Source organism: Neofelis nebulosa, chromosome 18, assembly GCF_028018385.1.
Source record: "Neofelis nebulosa isolate mNeoNeb1 chromosome 18, mNeoNeb1.pri, whole genome shotgun sequence".
In the NCBI taxonomy this organism is placed as follows: domain Eukaryota; kingdom Metazoa; phylum Chordata; class Mammalia; order Carnivora; family Felidae; genus Neofelis; species Neofelis nebulosa.
The window spans coordinates 28,138,254-28,154,436 of NC_080799.1; the positions used below are offsets into that span (position 1 = coordinate 28,138,254).

At 36.3% G+C, this 16,183-nt stretch overlaps 2 protein-coding genes across 8 annotated transcripts in view; one reads left to right on the forward strand and one right to left on the reverse strand.

Moving 5' to 3' along the window:
- LOC131500702 (phospholipid-transporting ATPase ABCA3-like) overlaps nucleotides 1-16,183 on the reverse strand; it is a 186,887-nt gene that overhangs the window by 8,207 nt on the left and 162,497 nt on the right. For all 7 annotated transcript variants that reach the window (XR_009256433.1, XR_009256434.1, XM_058710038.1 and 4 more), the window contains 4 exons: nucleotides 11,078-11,203; nucleotides 10,653-10,847; nucleotides 1,151-1,338; nucleotides 319-489 (listed from right to left, as the gene is read on the reverse strand). Coding sequence is in view for 5 of the 7 variants with exons in the window: in XM_058710038.1 (XP_058566021.1) it covers nucleotides 319-489; nucleotides 1,151-1,338; nucleotides 10,653-10,847; nucleotides 11,078-11,203 (680 nt within the window). In the remaining 2 variants the exon portion in view is untranslated. The remainder of the gene's footprint in view (nucleotides 1-318; nucleotides 490-1,150; nucleotides 1,339-10,652; nucleotides 10,848-11,077; nucleotides 11,204-16,183) is intronic.
- LOC131500703 (lysine-rich coiled-coil protein 1-like) lies at nucleotides 8,013-9,636 on the forward strand. Its single transcript, XM_058710043.1, has one exon. It carries the CDS (start codon nucleotides 8,263-8,265, stop codon nucleotides 9,025-9,027), a length of 765 nt encoding a protein of 254 aa, XP_058566026.1. The 5' UTR covers nucleotides 8,013-8,262; the 3' UTR covers nucleotides 9,028-9,636.

The following is a 16,183-nucleotide window of genomic DNA, read 5'->3' on the forward strand; positions in this document are numbered from 1 at the left end:
AGCCAGGATTTGTGACTCTGTTTTCAATGTGAAATGGAATTTGGTAATCATAAAGATTATAGTTGGGAAGTGAAAAATTTGCAAACAATTAGTAGTAGAGTACAAATCCTCAAACACAGCATCTCTTAAACTTCCTACTCTTTCCCCACTCTTAATTATTTAACTCAGTGAGTATTTTTGGCCACTCTATTCATTAGGATTAAGGAGGAACTCACATACACTAAAATTTATTGTCAATATTCCTAGCCCCAAATAATTCTTGCTTATAGTCAGTATAGTACTTGCCAACCCTCATTCAAGCCTCCAAATGAGCCACACCTATGGGAAGTTATAATGATGGCTTTGCCACTTTCACGTGTCCATGTCACAGCATCCCAGAGCAGGCGTCGGGCTCCAGGGTCCATGCCAGTTGATGGCTCATCTAGCAAAATGACTGAGGTATTTCCCATTAGGGCAATAGCAGTACTCAGCCTACGTTTGGTTCCTCCACTTTATGGTCATAGAAGGAAAGAAAATTTAGAAGAAAGGGAGGTTATACAAATTAGTTATTTATAGGAAAGAGCACAAACGTATCAACAAACATTTAACATGAAATTCCACAATGTTGATTAGTTTTACTTCAATAAGTTAGGTCCAGTACAGGTGTATATATCAAATAATTTTCATTTGAAATGTAGATGAGTGACTTCTGTGTAACTGATTTTAGCCACATTATCAGTGACATTTATTTACTTGTGCTTAGGATACCATGATTTCCCAAGTATATGAATCTCCCATAATTCAAAGGGCCTAGATTTCTTCTTTCTTGAGAGACAAAGAACTATTTGGACACTAGGACGAATAGTATACCTTTGTGATTATAGATAACATATTGAGGAAACATCTCTTTTGAGATTTAGAGGCTATAGTTCAAATATAACCAGGATTTTAGTTTCATCTCTGCAAAAGAAAGACATGGAACTACACTGATCTATCTTATTGCTATTATCTGATATTAGCAACTCATGAGATAGTTTCACAATTAGATAATACTGTTACAGAGGGACTTGGGTAGAGCTGTGCACATTTATTTCAAACATCAGAGACATAGGGAGGCATCTCAACATTATAACAGCTGCAACAAAAAGATCCTAATAATGAAATAACTCACCTGTAGGTTATGATAAGCTTGTCAGCATGGAGTTCCAGTTGCATTGAACTCAACCATCTATTCACATACAGCTGAATTTGGGGCTCAGAGATTCCCCATAACCTGGCATACATGATCATTATTTCCCGACCAGTCATGTATTCCAGCAATGCTTCAGACTGAGGACAATAGCCAACTCTCGATTTCACCTGATTAAGAGAATTGCCTTAATAAGGACCCAAGTCATCTATCCCACTGAGTGTCCCTGGATGAGACAGAAGACTACAGTCCTCCAGGCATGTCTCTAAGAGTCCTACCAAGAATTTTTCTTTTCTAAATGCTACACAATGATGGCCACTGGATCTGTTGTAATAAGTTGGAATAAAAGATTCCTTAGTTCAGTTTTAATGATATTAGCAATGAAAAAGTTAGAAATAAAGTCCCAGAGCCCAGTGAATTTGGAATGTTAGAGTATGAAATACTCCCCTCATTAATAAGAAACTCTAATGGGCATGGCCACCATGGAAGTTTTTGCATTGCACAACCTGCACAGTCATGTCTAGATCTTGTTTCACAGTAAGACTGAACCAGAAGCAAAGCCTTATCCCACTCTCACAAACAGAATGCAATGAATGTTGCTTTGCCAATTAACCAATCCTTTTATGGATTTGCATTCAGATGCAAATAGGTATTCAGAGGAAAAGATAATAAAATTTTATTTTATTTATTTTTATAATTGTTTTTTAAAAATATAATTTATTGTCAAATTGTTTTCCATACAACACCCAGTGCTCATCCCAACAAGTGCCCTCCTCAATGCCCATAACCCACTTTCCCCTCTCCCCCACCCCCATCAACCCTCAGTTCTCTGTATTTAAGAGTCTCTTATGGTTTGCCTCCCTCCCTCTCTGTTTATACCTTCTCCCCCCCACCATGGTCTTCTGTTAAGTTTCTCAAGATCCACATGTAACATTATTTTATTAAAATTAATTAAAAATTAATTAATATTTAAAACAGTATTTCTAAATAATTAAAATTCATCCCTTTTCCTCTGAGATTTTATTAATTAATTTACAGTAATCCCAGACTATTTGCAGCCCTAGTCTCTGCAGAAATCAAAACAAACCCTTTCTTCTATTCTAGGTATAAAATTATTGTCCCATATTATTTTTGAAAGTAAATGAACTGCATACAACATAACCCAGTGAACAAAGAAAAAGATACCATGAATGCCATCAGTAGAAATAATACTTACCAGCAACATATTTTTAATGACTTCAAATATTGGTATTATCAGATCAGTTGAGAAAATGATTGTGCTTATTATGTTTAAATATATTTTAAAAAATTAAGAATATATTAACGAAAAAAGTGAAGCTGGAGATATTACAATTCAAGATACCAAGTTATACTACAAAGCTATACAAATCAAAACAGTATGGTACTGACACAACAATAGACACATGATCAATGGAACAGGAAAGAAAGTCCAGAAACAAACCCATGATTATATGGCCAATTAATCTTCAACAAAAGAGGCAAGAATATGTAATGGAATAAAAACAGTCTTGTCTCTTCAACAATTGATGATGGGAAAACTGGACAGCTACATGAAAAATAATGAAACTGAACTACTTTCTTTCACCATATACACACAAAAAAACTCAAAATGGATTAAAGACCAAAATGTGAGACATGAAACCATAAAAGTCCTAGAAGAGAATATAGGCAGTAATTTCTCTGATATTCGCCACTGAAGCATTTTTCTAGACATGTCTCCCAAGTCAAGGGAAATAAAAGCAAAAATAGACTATTGGGGCCACATCAAAATGGGAAGCTTCTGCATAGTGAAGTAAACAATCAGCAAAACTGAAAGACAACCTACTGAATGGGAGAATATATTTTCAAATGACATACTCAATAAAGGGTTAGTATCCAAAATATATAAAGAATGTATACAACTCAACCCCCCAAAATGAAATAATCCAATTAAAAAGTGGGAATAAGACATGAACAGACATTTCTCCAAAGAAGACATTCAGCTTTCCAACAGCCACATGAAAAGATGCTCAATATCACTTATCATCAAGGAAATGCAAATCAAAACTACAATGCAATATCACCTCACACCTATCAGAATGGCTAAAACCAACAACCCAAGAAACAACAGGTGATGGTGAGGGTGTGGAGGAAGGGAAACCCTCTTGCACTGTTTGTGGAAATGCAAAGTATGGAAAGAGCCCCTCGACTGATGAATGGATAAAGAAGATGTGGTATGTATATATACAATGGAATATTACTTGGCAATCAAAAAGAATGAAATCTTGCCATTTGTAGCAATGTGGATGGAACTAGAGTGTATTATGCTAAGCGAAATAAGTCAGTCAGGGAAAGACAAATGTCGTACGATTTCACTCATATGTGGAATTTAAGATACAAAACAGATGAACATAGGGGAAGGGAAGCAAAAATAAGATAAAAACAGAGAGGGAGACAAGCTGTAAGACACTTAAATACAGAGAACTGAGGGTTGCTGGTGTAGTGTTGGGTGGGGAAATAGGCCAAATGGACAATGGGCAGTAGGGGGGGCACTTGTGGGAATGGGCACTGGGCATTATATATAAGTGATGAATAACTAAATTCTATTCTTGAAATTGTTATTACACTATGTGTTAATTAACTTGGATTTAAATAAAAAAAAGAAAAAATGCTAAAAGCTTGTAGCAAACTAGACATAGAAATGAATTTTCTTAAACTGACAAAGGGTAGCCAAATATAATATATAGTAGTAGAAATTTAGAAGTATTCCATGCAAAGGCAGGGGCAAAAAAAGATATTTATCATCATTGCCAGTATTTAACATTTTACTGGCGGTCCCACTTTATGCAATAGCACAATAAATGAAGAATGACAATGGGAAAGGAAGAAAAACTCTCATTATTTTTAGATGATAAATCTACCTACATAGAAAAGCCAAGCTAATCTGTAGATAAACTGAAAACTAATTAGAGAATTAGTTCATATAGATTTCTGGATAATAGTATCAGCATATAAAAATTCAATAGCATTCCTGAATACTAGCAACTTATGTCAGAAAAAAAAAAAAAGATCCCATGAACAGTATAAATAAAACCCACAATGTACAAATAATAATAACATGACAAAGGAGGAGGAGGAGGAGGAGAAAGAGGAGAAAGGAGGAGGAGGGGAAGGGGAGGAGGAGGAGGAGTTGTTATAAGGAAATACATAAAACTGTAAAGGAGTTTAGGGGTAGAATTACAAAACAATGCTAAAAAGAGTAAATCAGAAAAATGTCCACCTGGGAAGCTCTAAGCCCTTGTTTTCCATGGAAACCTCAAAAAACAATCAGAAAGGGACTAAAATATCCTTATAGGAGCTCTGAAAAACCGTTGAAGCCTACAGCAACCAAGTGAATATTTAATTAAGAAAAAGCCGTCTTCAAAATAGTAAGATATTTGGTGGCATTTTTACTCATCCTTGCCCAAACCCTCCCTGTTGCAGAACAGTCTTGGTCAGAGGAGGTAGCAGCCCAGTTCCCTATTACTTCTCCCAAATGAGAGGGAGTTGAGTAAATCTAACCTGGCTGGGGACTGCCTGAAGATTGGTGTTTGTTTTGTTTGGGCAAAAAACTGGAGGGTACTGTTCATGAAAGCTGCAGGAGGACTATAGACCTGCAGACTCCTGGAAGAATACAAAAAGCCACATGAACAAGCAGACAAGATGCACGCCCAGAAAAGACATAGAATATCTATCATAAGCCTTCACCTAAAGCTGATATCCAAGTTCAGAACACAGTCAGCTAAATAGTGAAGGACTGCCTCATCACAGAGCCAGTCTGCAAAGACTAGGAGAGGTGGCTGCTTTGTCAACAGCCCAATTTTCTTTTTTTAAATCTTTTTTTTTTTCAGCGTTTTTCTAATTTATTTTTGGGACAGAGAGAGACAGAGCATGAACGGGGGAGGGTCAAAGAGAGAGGGAGACACAGAATCGGAAACAGGCTCCAGGCTCCGAGCCATCAGCCCAGAGCCTGACGCGGGGCTCGAACTCACGGACCGCGAGATCGTGACCTGGCTGAAGTCGGACGCTTAACCGACTGCGCTACCCAGGCGCCCCCAACAGCCCAATTTTCAAAAAGACATACAAATAAACATGAATATAAGGCCCAAAGAATAGAAAAAAATAAATTGGCAGAAACTGTTCCAGAAGTAGCACAGCTATGACTTACTTGATAAAGACTTTAAAATAATTGTCTTCAATATGCTGAAAGAACTAAAGGAAACTAAAGAAAATTATGAAAATGATAAATGAACAAAAGGAGAATATCAACAAAGGGGAAGAAATAATTTAAAAAAAGAAATTCTGGACTGAAAAATATAATGAGTGAATTTAAAAATTCACTACAAGTGTTTAAGAGGAGTTTGATCAGGAAGAAGAAAGAATCAGTGAACTTGAATATAGGAGACTTGAAATTATTAAGTATGGGTAGCAGAAAGAAAAAAGAAGGGGCTTATTCTACATCATCAAACACAGCAGCATATACACATGGGATTCCCAGGAGAAGAGAGACAGAAATGGGAGGAAAGCTTATTAGAAAAAACTTCTGAAGTTTAACAAAATATATGGATTTACAAATTCAAGACACTTACAGACTTCAAGTAGGAAAACCCTAAGATACCTACAATAAGACACATTTTAATCAAACTGTCAAAAGACTAAAACAAAGATGTAATCTTGAAAGCAGCAAGCAAGAGCAATTTATCATATATAAAGGATTCTCAATATGAACATCAGTAGGCTTCTCAGCAGAAACTTCCGAGACTAGAAAGTAGTGGGATGATATATTTAAAGTAAGAAAAAACATCAACCAAGAATTCTATAGCAAGAATTGTGTCCTTCAAAAATAGAAAATAAGAAATTCCCTGATAAATAAAAGATAAGGGGGTTCATTACCAACAGATCTGCCCTACAATAAATGCTAAAAACAATCCTTTACATGGACATTAAAGGACACTAGACAGTAAATTAAAGCCATATGAAGAGATAAAGATCTCTGGTAAAGCAAAGTACTCTGACACATATAAAAACCAGAATTATTATACTTTTTATTTATGACTCAACTATTTATTTTATACAATATTCAAAAGGCAAATGCATAAAATAATTTTTAATGGTATACAAAGTATAAAGATGTAATTTTTGACAACAATGACAAGGTGTGGACATGGGAACAGTGGTGTACAGAAATAGAGTTCTGTGTGTGATTGAAATTCAGTTGGTATCAATTCAAAATAGATTGTTACAACTTTACGATATTAGATGAAACCCCAATGGTAACCACAAAGAAAATATCTGTACAATATACACAAAAGTAAATAAGTGTATCAAAACATGTAACTACAAAAAAATCAACTAAACACAATGTAAAGCATTAATGGAGGAAATCAGGGGCAAAAAACATCAATAAGAGATATGGTAAACAACAAATGGAAAAAGTAAGTCTTTCTCTATCAGTAATTTCTCTAAATGTAATTCCCCAATCAAAAGGCATAGATTGGCAAAATGAATTTAAAAAAACAAACATGATCCAAATATATGTTATCTAGTCAGACTCACTTAGGTTTAGGGACACAAATAGGTTGACAGTAAAAGGATAGGAAAAAAAATTCATGAAAATAGTGCCCAAAAGAGCTGAATGGCTATACTATTATTAGAGAAAATAGACAAAGTCGAAAATAGACAAAGTCAATAACTGCTACAAGAACAAATACAGTATTATATATTGATAAAAGGATCAATTTACCATGAAAGTATAGCAATTATACACATATATGCACCAAACATCAGAGCTCTAAAGTATATGAAGATAACAATAATAGATTTGAAGGGAGAAATAAACAACTGAAAAATATGAGTTGGAGACTTCAGCACCCCACTTTTACTTATTTTCTTTAAATCTTATTATTGAAGTATGTTTGACATACAATATTATATTAGTTTTAGGTGTACAACATAGTGATTAAGTTCTATACATTATGCAGGGCTCACCACATGTATAGTTACCATCTGTCACTAGACAATATTATTATAATATTATTGACTATATCCCCTATGCTATGTTTATCATCCTCATGACTTATTTATTTTATAACTGGAAGTTTGTACCTCTTAATCCCTTTCATTTATTTTGTCCATCCTTCCACCTGTTTCCCTCTTGAAAACCCCCAGTTTGTTCTCTGTATCTAGAGTCTGTTTCTGTTTCTGTTTGTTCATTTGTTTTTTTAGATTCCACGTATAAGTAAAATCACATGGTATTTTTCTCTCTCTGTATAACTTATTTCACTTAGAATAATACCATCTACGTCCATCCATGTTGTTGCAAATGGCAAGATAACATTTTTTATGGCTAAGTGATATTCCATTGTATATACATCTTCTTTATCCCTTCATCTATCAATGGACACTTAGGTTACTTCTGTATCTTGACTACTGTAAATAGTTCTGCAATAAACATAGGGGTGCATGCATATATCTTTTTGAATTAGTGTTTTTGTTTTCTTTGGGTAAATACTCAGTAGTGAAATTTCCAGATCATATGACATTTCCATTTCTATTTTTTTAAGAACCTCATCACTGCCTGCTGGGAATTTTGAAATCTCTGACCCCAAGGACCACCTGGAAGAACCCACTCACTTCCTTTTATCATGTTTCACTTCTTTCTCTATTTCAATTTCTTTCCTTCAAGTGTAAATGTGGTCAAGTTATTTAATGTATAAAATATCTCCTATCTCATTCCCACAACTTTGAGTGAATGTTTCTCAAACTTCTCACAAGTGAACTTTCTTTGCTTCAAAACTGACTTTCTCAGCGCCTGTCCCTGCCTCTCCGCCACCTCCACTCCGGCCTATCCCCCGGCTGGCCAGCGGCGTTGGTGGGGAGGGGGACAGTAGTTGTAGACGCCCGCCCTTGCCTCAGAGAAGCTTCCTGGTTGTTGCACAGTCTCACCATTTGGGGAAAGTCCATGCTAGAAAACTGAAGCAATTAATGGGGGAATATGATCAGATTTCTTCACCAAGTTCCCAGCCTGATAAAGAGAACCCCTTGTTTTCAACCTAATGAAGCATTCAAAGAAGACATATGACTCTTTTCAAGATGAACTTGAAGATTATATCAAAGTGCAGAAAGCCAGAGGTGTAGAGCCAAAGACTTGTTTCAGAAAGATGAGAGAGGACTGTTTGGAAACTTGTGGGTACAAAGAAGAGGTTGATTACAGACAGAGGCATAGAATGTTTGATCACAGACTCTCATCTGAGACTGTCCAGACCTACCAGAGATCATGCACTATTTCACCAAAGGTGGAAAACCGGTTACCTCAGTGGCTACCAGCTCATGACAGCAGGCTAAGACTAGACTCTCTGAACTACTGCCAGTTCACCAGGGACTGTTTTTCAGAAAAACCAGGACCCCTGAACCTTAGTCAGCAAGGGTATAACTGTCGCCCATACAGTGTGGAATCTGGAGTTTACAAGCGTCTCTCCTCAGAAAACAGTGCCAGCGCCCATCAAGCCAGTCATAAACAGATACATCAGCAGGGGAAAAGGCACCCAGAGGAAGCCAGAGAAAAAGCAGAGGAGGAGCGGCCCAAGCATAGGAGGAAAAAAGGTTGTGAGGAATTAGATTTAGACAAACACAAGAACTTCCAAAGAAATGAAACACAAATGGAAACAGGGTTAGAAAAGCTTAAGAATCGAAAGGAGAAAAAAGGCCGAGATGTGGCCTCTAAGAAAGAGGAATTTAAGCGTAGAAAAGAGAAAAAGGAACAAGGTAAAGAGAGGACAGAGGAAGAAAGGCTTTGGGACCAGTCTATCCTTAGATTTTGAAGATCCTGAGTTGGTTCTCCTGAGGTTAAATTGAAAAAATAGTTGAGGAGCTTGGTTTTATGATGTCCATGTTCATATCGATTTTTTCATGTGAACAGGTACTTTAATTTCTAACAACAGGCCAAGTGAACTGGAAGTATTTAATGTGGTTACTCTCCAGCACGGAAATTACTTTTCCTCATTTCCTGAAAACATCCCTACATTTTTCTTCTATATAATGTAATTTTCCTTAATGAGAGTGGCACTGCTTTCACTCATCAAACTGCTATGATAGTAGAAGTATTTTTCCCTTGGGAGGTCACTTATTTTAAATTGAAGTATTAACAGGCTTTGCAGAATCTATTTCTTGATTAGGTTTGTTTTAGTTTTGGGTGGGATATTTTTATATTCATTAGTTTTCTCTTTGACACAATTTAGACTGATTTTTTTTCCTTTGTTAGACCTAACTTGCAGTGTATTTTCTAGATTGCAAAGTGGAAAATGAAATACATTATAATAATAATAAGCTAAGGTTACATATAGTTTTAAGAGTTTCAAAGAGTCTTGATATAAAATCAGTTTATATTCTGGAAATATTTATAATAAAGTGTTCTAATTTCTGAAAAAAAAACAAAACTAACTTTCTTCAAAGTATAATCCAAATTCTTAGCTTCACCTCTGTTACTAGAATACTATTCATCCTAGAGCATGCAGACTCCCACAACCCCATCTTCCTGATGTCATAATGACAATGTCCTGTGAACTAAAGAGGAAAGAAATGCACCATTCAGGCTCCCATTACTACCACCCAACTGACCATAGTACAATAGTTCTTGCTAACTGCATCAGTGAAGTTCTAGTTGCTAAATCCAATATACAGGTGTCTGGGTGGCTCAGTCAGTTAAGTGTCTGCCTCTTGATTTCAGCTCACGGTTTGTGAGTTTGAGCCCCACATCAGGCTCTGTGCTGACACCATGGAGCCTGCTTAGGATTTTCTATCTCCTCTCTCTGTCTCTCTGTCTCTCTCTCTCTTTCTCTCTCTCAAAATAAGTAAACTTAAAAAAATCCAATATGCACTATTCAGGCTTTACGTTGCCTGAGACTTTCTGAAGTTTGAAACCTTTGACCATTTTCTTCTTGAATTTCCCCCCCCCCCCCCACTTAGCTTTTCCCCAAGTTTATTTACTCTTTCCCAGGTGGCATGTAAACCAATGACTGGCTGATTCAGAGATACAAAAGACAGCTATCTTGCTTTGATTTGGGACCACTTGGAAAGGCCATCCTGTTCCAGAACTCTAATGTGCATGAAGACCTCAATTATAAGTGAACTGCATTTATATGTGAACTGCATCTTCTGCCCAGTCTTTCCTTCCTTACAGTACCTTGTCTGGCATATATTAGACATACTATTGATAGAACTTGCCTTTTAATCTAACATTTTCAAAGAACACAAAAGATACTCATGTCTTAGATTCTGCTCTCATTGCCTATCCTCAAAAATTTATTTCTCTCTCCAGAATTTACTGAGCCAACGGTATCAATATCAATGTCTCTCATGATGGCCATCTATTATCTTCAGCATCTGTCCATTACCTGTACCTCAAGTCATCAAACTTCTTATATCTTAGACTGTAATAATGTCTTACTTTTTGGAGCCTTTTAGTGATGCTAAATTGCTCAAGGAACACATCCCCAGAGGTAACAGTCTCCTCTCCAGTCAAAATTTTGAAGGTAGTAGTTTTTCCAGCTCCATTGAATCCAAGCAATCCAAAGCACTCTCCCTTTTGGATTGTAACAGAGATATTTTTCACAGCCAGAATGACTGGATACTTAAAATATATCTAAAAAAAAAGCCAGAAAACACAATATAGTAAAGAATATTTGAAAATCAAATATAATAAATTTCTCAGATCTCTATGGACCACTACTTCAGACAGTTTTACAAGAAGTTTTCTATTACACTGGGAAAAATACTCATAGATTCTGACAAACCACAGTGTGTCCCAGACACCAATGACATGTTCTTAGGGATAAATGAAGCCAGCATATATTGGCCAGTGGATGATGTTACCTTTGTGAGTTCCTTAATAAGTACTGTAGAATTCAGCAACTCCCTAGGCTGCCCCAGGATTCTCTGTCTTTCATTTTGTACATCTTCATCATCGGATTCTCCAGATAGTTCCTTGGACACTTTTTCCTATATTTTCAAAACAAGAATCATAAAAGTAAATTCTATTTAGGTGTCTGGTCTAGAGTGGGTGGTTTCATGAAAGCTAAACTGGGGATAATATCAAAGATGTTAACAAAGATTTATTTTAGTAATTCCATGAAGTCTTTGAATATCACCTCAGCATCGTGTACAACTTGACTGAGTTTTGAATAATAAATTGTTTGACGGGAGAATGATGGCAGAGATTAGAGAAGGAAAAGTCATCCACATAGTAGAAATATTGTGAATTAACATGCTACAATATGTACTTTAAATCTTTAAAAGACATAATTTATTTTTTTAAGTTTTTACTTAAATTCCAGTTAGTTAACATACAATGTAATATTAGTTTCAGGGACACAATATCGTGATTCAATACTTCCATACAGCAGCTGGTGCTCATCACAACAAGTGCACACCTAAATCCCCATCACCTTTTTAACCCATCTCCACACTCCCCACCCCTCTGGTAACCATCGGTTTGTTCTCTATAGTTAAGAGTTTGTTTCTTGGTTTGCCTCTTTCTCTCCCCCCGACCCCACTATGTTCACTTGTTTTGTTTCTTAATTCTACATGTCAATTAAATCATATGCTATTTTTTTAAAAGACAGAATTTCTTTTAAGCATTCAGAGAAGTGATTTTTATAACTTGGATCTTTAAGAAGGAAATCATCCCAAGAGGGATGGACATTCTAAAAAACAGCCATGAATTCTAAATAATGAATAACTTTTCCCAAAATTAATCAGGAATAGAAGCAAGAAAATCAACAAGGCTTAACTAGACTTTTCCTAAGAAATGCCTGGACCCTACGGTGTGTATTTGCAGGATAAATATTACAAGATAATATTGCTCTTTATTATTCTTGACTAGACCAAGTAGCTTTAGGAAACTGATATCAAGATGATAGAACAGAAATTTGGCATAATTTTACAGACTGTTTTGTCCAATCAATTCAGAACATATTCATTTTTATTTACACAAATTTAAAAAAATTAGGATTACATAGCATGTTGTTTTTTCCAGAACTGGACACCTCAGGAAAAACTGCAGCCACAACTGAGATCAATCAAGTGTGATTTATTACAAGTACAGCATGTTCAACAGTGAAAGCCTAAAGAAGAATAACTCTTTCTCTATGAGGGAAAGGAAAAAATCAGTAGGAATTCACCCTGAAATATTTTACAACTAACAGAATGTCAATTTGAGGAGATATGTGGACATGTGCCCTAGTGAAACTGGTGAAAATTATCCAAATAATAGTCATTTAAAGGTTCTGGAAATGATCCTAAGGGCATATAGCAAATTAAGAAAAATTTATTCAATAAATCTACTAAACTTGGTAAGAACGGGGAAATCCTGTGGCATTGGATCATAACCCACTCTCTCCCTCCCTTCCTATTGCTCAGAAAAGAACTTCACTTCAGGCAGGTGCAGCTATGAAAACAAAGCTTCCCCTTCCCTCACCTTTACAATTGAAGGCCAAGTAAATTCTGGGAGACACAGGATATCAGCATTTCTCATTTTGCAGAGGCTGTGTTCTGGGTGAGTGTAAATGGGAATTTGGGGTTCCCTTCTTCCACATATTCTCCACACAGGGAGTGGAGGATCCTCTACGTTGGGTGTAATGTGGACTCTAGTTCATTCTTAGGGCAGAGGCTTCATGCTGGGAGAAGTAAGCCAACAAGACCAGAGACCACTGTTCCCTACTGAGTACCCAGCTCCTGAAACAGTGATATCACTCAAGAAAGAAGCATACCACTGTCTCTGTCCTCAACTTTGGAGCCATGGCTCAGAAATTTTACCCAGGGATAGAGTTAGGTTGTATAACAGAGAGCTCATATATTCTCCCCCATAGAACTGCCTTCATTCGAAACAGGATAGAGAAGTTCAAGCCTAAAGATACTCTCAAAACAATGGTGGTTTTGTGTAAAGCAATTAAGAAATGACTGGTAGCTTCATTAGATATATAAATTAACCATAGGCTAGCTACTCTACTAGAAAGAAACAGGGAAAGAGACAGCCATGAAAAGCCCTCCTGGGTGAAACAAATCTTGAATACTGACCTCAAGCTATTCCTGCAAAGAAGCTCAAATTTAATGGATCTATCAATAGAGCAATTTATGTGTTAGGAGAACACATTGTTGAAATAAAAAATCAGCCAGCAATTAGTGGAGCTTAACAGTTGGGTGTGGATATGGAAAGAGACAAAGAGAGACCTTAAAACTACAGTCATTCCAGGGTTACTGCCCCCATGCCCAGGTCTGCATCCTCTGAGGAATAATATCAGATGCTTCACACTGCAAGGAAAATAGACTTCACAAAAACATCCCAGCCAGTCACTTAAACAAACTAGCAAATGACAAAAGTTCCCTAGGAAAGAACAATACCTAGAGAACCAATACACATTTAAAATATTCAGGGGTGCCTGGGTGGCTGAGTTGGTTGAGGGTCTAACTCTTAATTTCAGCTCACGTCATGATCCCAGGGTTGTGGGATTGAGTCCCACATCAGGCTGCATGCTGAGTGTGGAGCCTGCTTAAGATTCTCTCTCTCTCTCTCTCTCTCTCTCTCTCTCTCTCTCTCTCCCTCTTCATTCTCTCCACTCTCTCTATCTAAAATAAAAAAGACCTCTTTCTAAAATAAATAAGTAAACAAACAAATAAATAAAATATCCAGAGTTCAGCAAAAATTATGAGATAAAAGAAACAGGAAACTGTGTTCCATACACAGGAAAAAGAGCAAGCAATAGGAACTGCATATGAAAATGAAAATGACCAGATGCAAGATTTAACAGACAAAGACTTTTAAAGACTTTCAAAGTAGCCATTATAAATATTTTCAAAGGAAAGGAAACCATGCTTGAAGAAGTAAAGGGAAGTATTATGACAATGTTTTTTTCAAATCAAGATTAATGATAACAAGATAGAAATTAAAAAAAAAAGAATCAAGTGGAAGTTCTGGAGTTGAAAATTATAATAACTAAAATGAAAAACTCACTAGAAGGGCTCAATAGCAAATTTTAACTGGTAGAAAAATGAATTAGAAAACTTGTAGATAGATACAAAGAGGTACCTGAAGATGGAGAAAAAACCAATCAAGAAAAATGAACAAAGCCTCAGAGAAATGTGGGATACAATTTAGTGCATCAATATATGCATAATGGGAATGTTAAATGGAAAAGAGAGAAGGAAGCAGAAAAATATTTAAATAAATGGCTGAAACTCCCCAAATTTCATGGAAAACATTATACACATCCACCGCTTAGTGAATACCAACTACAATAAATACAAATATATCTGTACACAGAAAAATTGCTGAATGCCAAAGGCAAGGAGACAATCTTGAAATCACCAGGAGAAAAACATTTGTCACTTATAAGAGATTCCCAACAAGAGTAACACCTGACTAAAATCAACAGCACAAGAAACAACAGCTGTTGGCAAGCATGTGGATAAAAAGAAACTCTTGTGTACTCTTGGTTGGAACGCACAGTGGTGCAGCCATTGTGGAAAGCAGTATGGCGGTTCCTGAAAATGTTACCAATAGAACTACCCTATGATCCAACAATTGCACTACTGAGTATTTGCCCAAAGAATACAAAAACACTGATTCAAAGGGATACATACACAGCTACATTTATTGTAGCATTATTTACAATAGCCAAAATATGGAGAGATGAACTGAGGAATGGATAAAGAAGTTTTATATATGTTTATATAAAACATATATATTTATATATAAAGCTTTTATATATGTATGAACACACATATATAATATTTATACATGTGTATATACATATAACTTTTATATATGTACATCTATATGGATAAATGGATAAAGAAGTTTATATATATATATAAATATATATATATATATATAACTCAGCTATAAAAAAGAAATGAATCTTGCCATTTGTAAAAATATGGATGAAGCTAGAGAGTATAATGCTAATTGTAATAACTCAGACAGAAAAAGACAAATACCATATGATTTCACTGATATGTGGAATTTAAGAAACAAAATAAAGAAAGAGAGAGAGAAACGAAGAAGCTGACCAAGAAATTCTTAACTATAGAGAACAAACTGGTGGTTGTCAGAGGGGAGATTGGTGGAGGGTATGAGTGAAACAGGTGAAGGGGATTAAGAGTACACTTATCCTGCTAAAGATGCTTCTTTTTTTTAAATTTTATTTTTTTAACGTTTATTTATTTTTGAGACAGGGAGAGACAGCATGAATGGGGGAGGGTCAGAGAGAGAGGGAGACACAGAATCCGAAACAGGCTCCAGGCTCTGAGCTGTCAGCACAGAGCCTGACGCAGGGCTCGAACTCACGGACTGCGAGATCATGACCTGAGACGAAGTCAGAGGCTCAACCGACTGAGCCACCCAGGCGCCCCTAAAGATGCTTCAAGGTAGGGGGGCCTGGGTGGCTCAGTCAGTTAAGTGTCCAACTCTTGATTTCAGCTCAGGTCATGATCTCACAGTTTGTAGGGTTGGGCTCTGCACTCAAAGCGTGGGGACTGCTTGGTATCTCTCTGCCCCTCCCCACCTGCACAATCTTTCTATAAACAAACAAACAAACAAACAAACAAAAAAACAAACATTAAAAAAATGTACACTTACGATAAGCACTGAGTAATGCATAGAATTTTTTGAATCACACTATTGTGCACCTGAAACTAATATAACATTTTATGTTAACTGTACTGGAGTTAAAATTTAAAACTTAGTAAAAATATGGGGCGCCTGGGTGGCTCAGTCGGTTGAGTGTATGACTTCGGCTCACGTCATGATCTCGTGGTCTGTGAGTTCCAGCCACTCGTCGGGCTCTGTGCTGACAGGTCAGAGTCTGGAGCCTGCTTTGGATTCTGTGTCTCCCTCTCTGTCTGCTCCTCCCCCACTCATGCTCTGTCTCTCTCTCAAAAATAAATAAACATTAAAAATTTAAAACTTAATAAAAATAAATA

What these genes read in the sequence shown, in the direction of transcription:
- LOC131500703 (XM_058710043.1), top strand. Translation starts at nt 8,263, where the DNA reads ATGAAGCATTCAAAGAAGACATATGACTCTTTTCAAGATGAACTTGAA.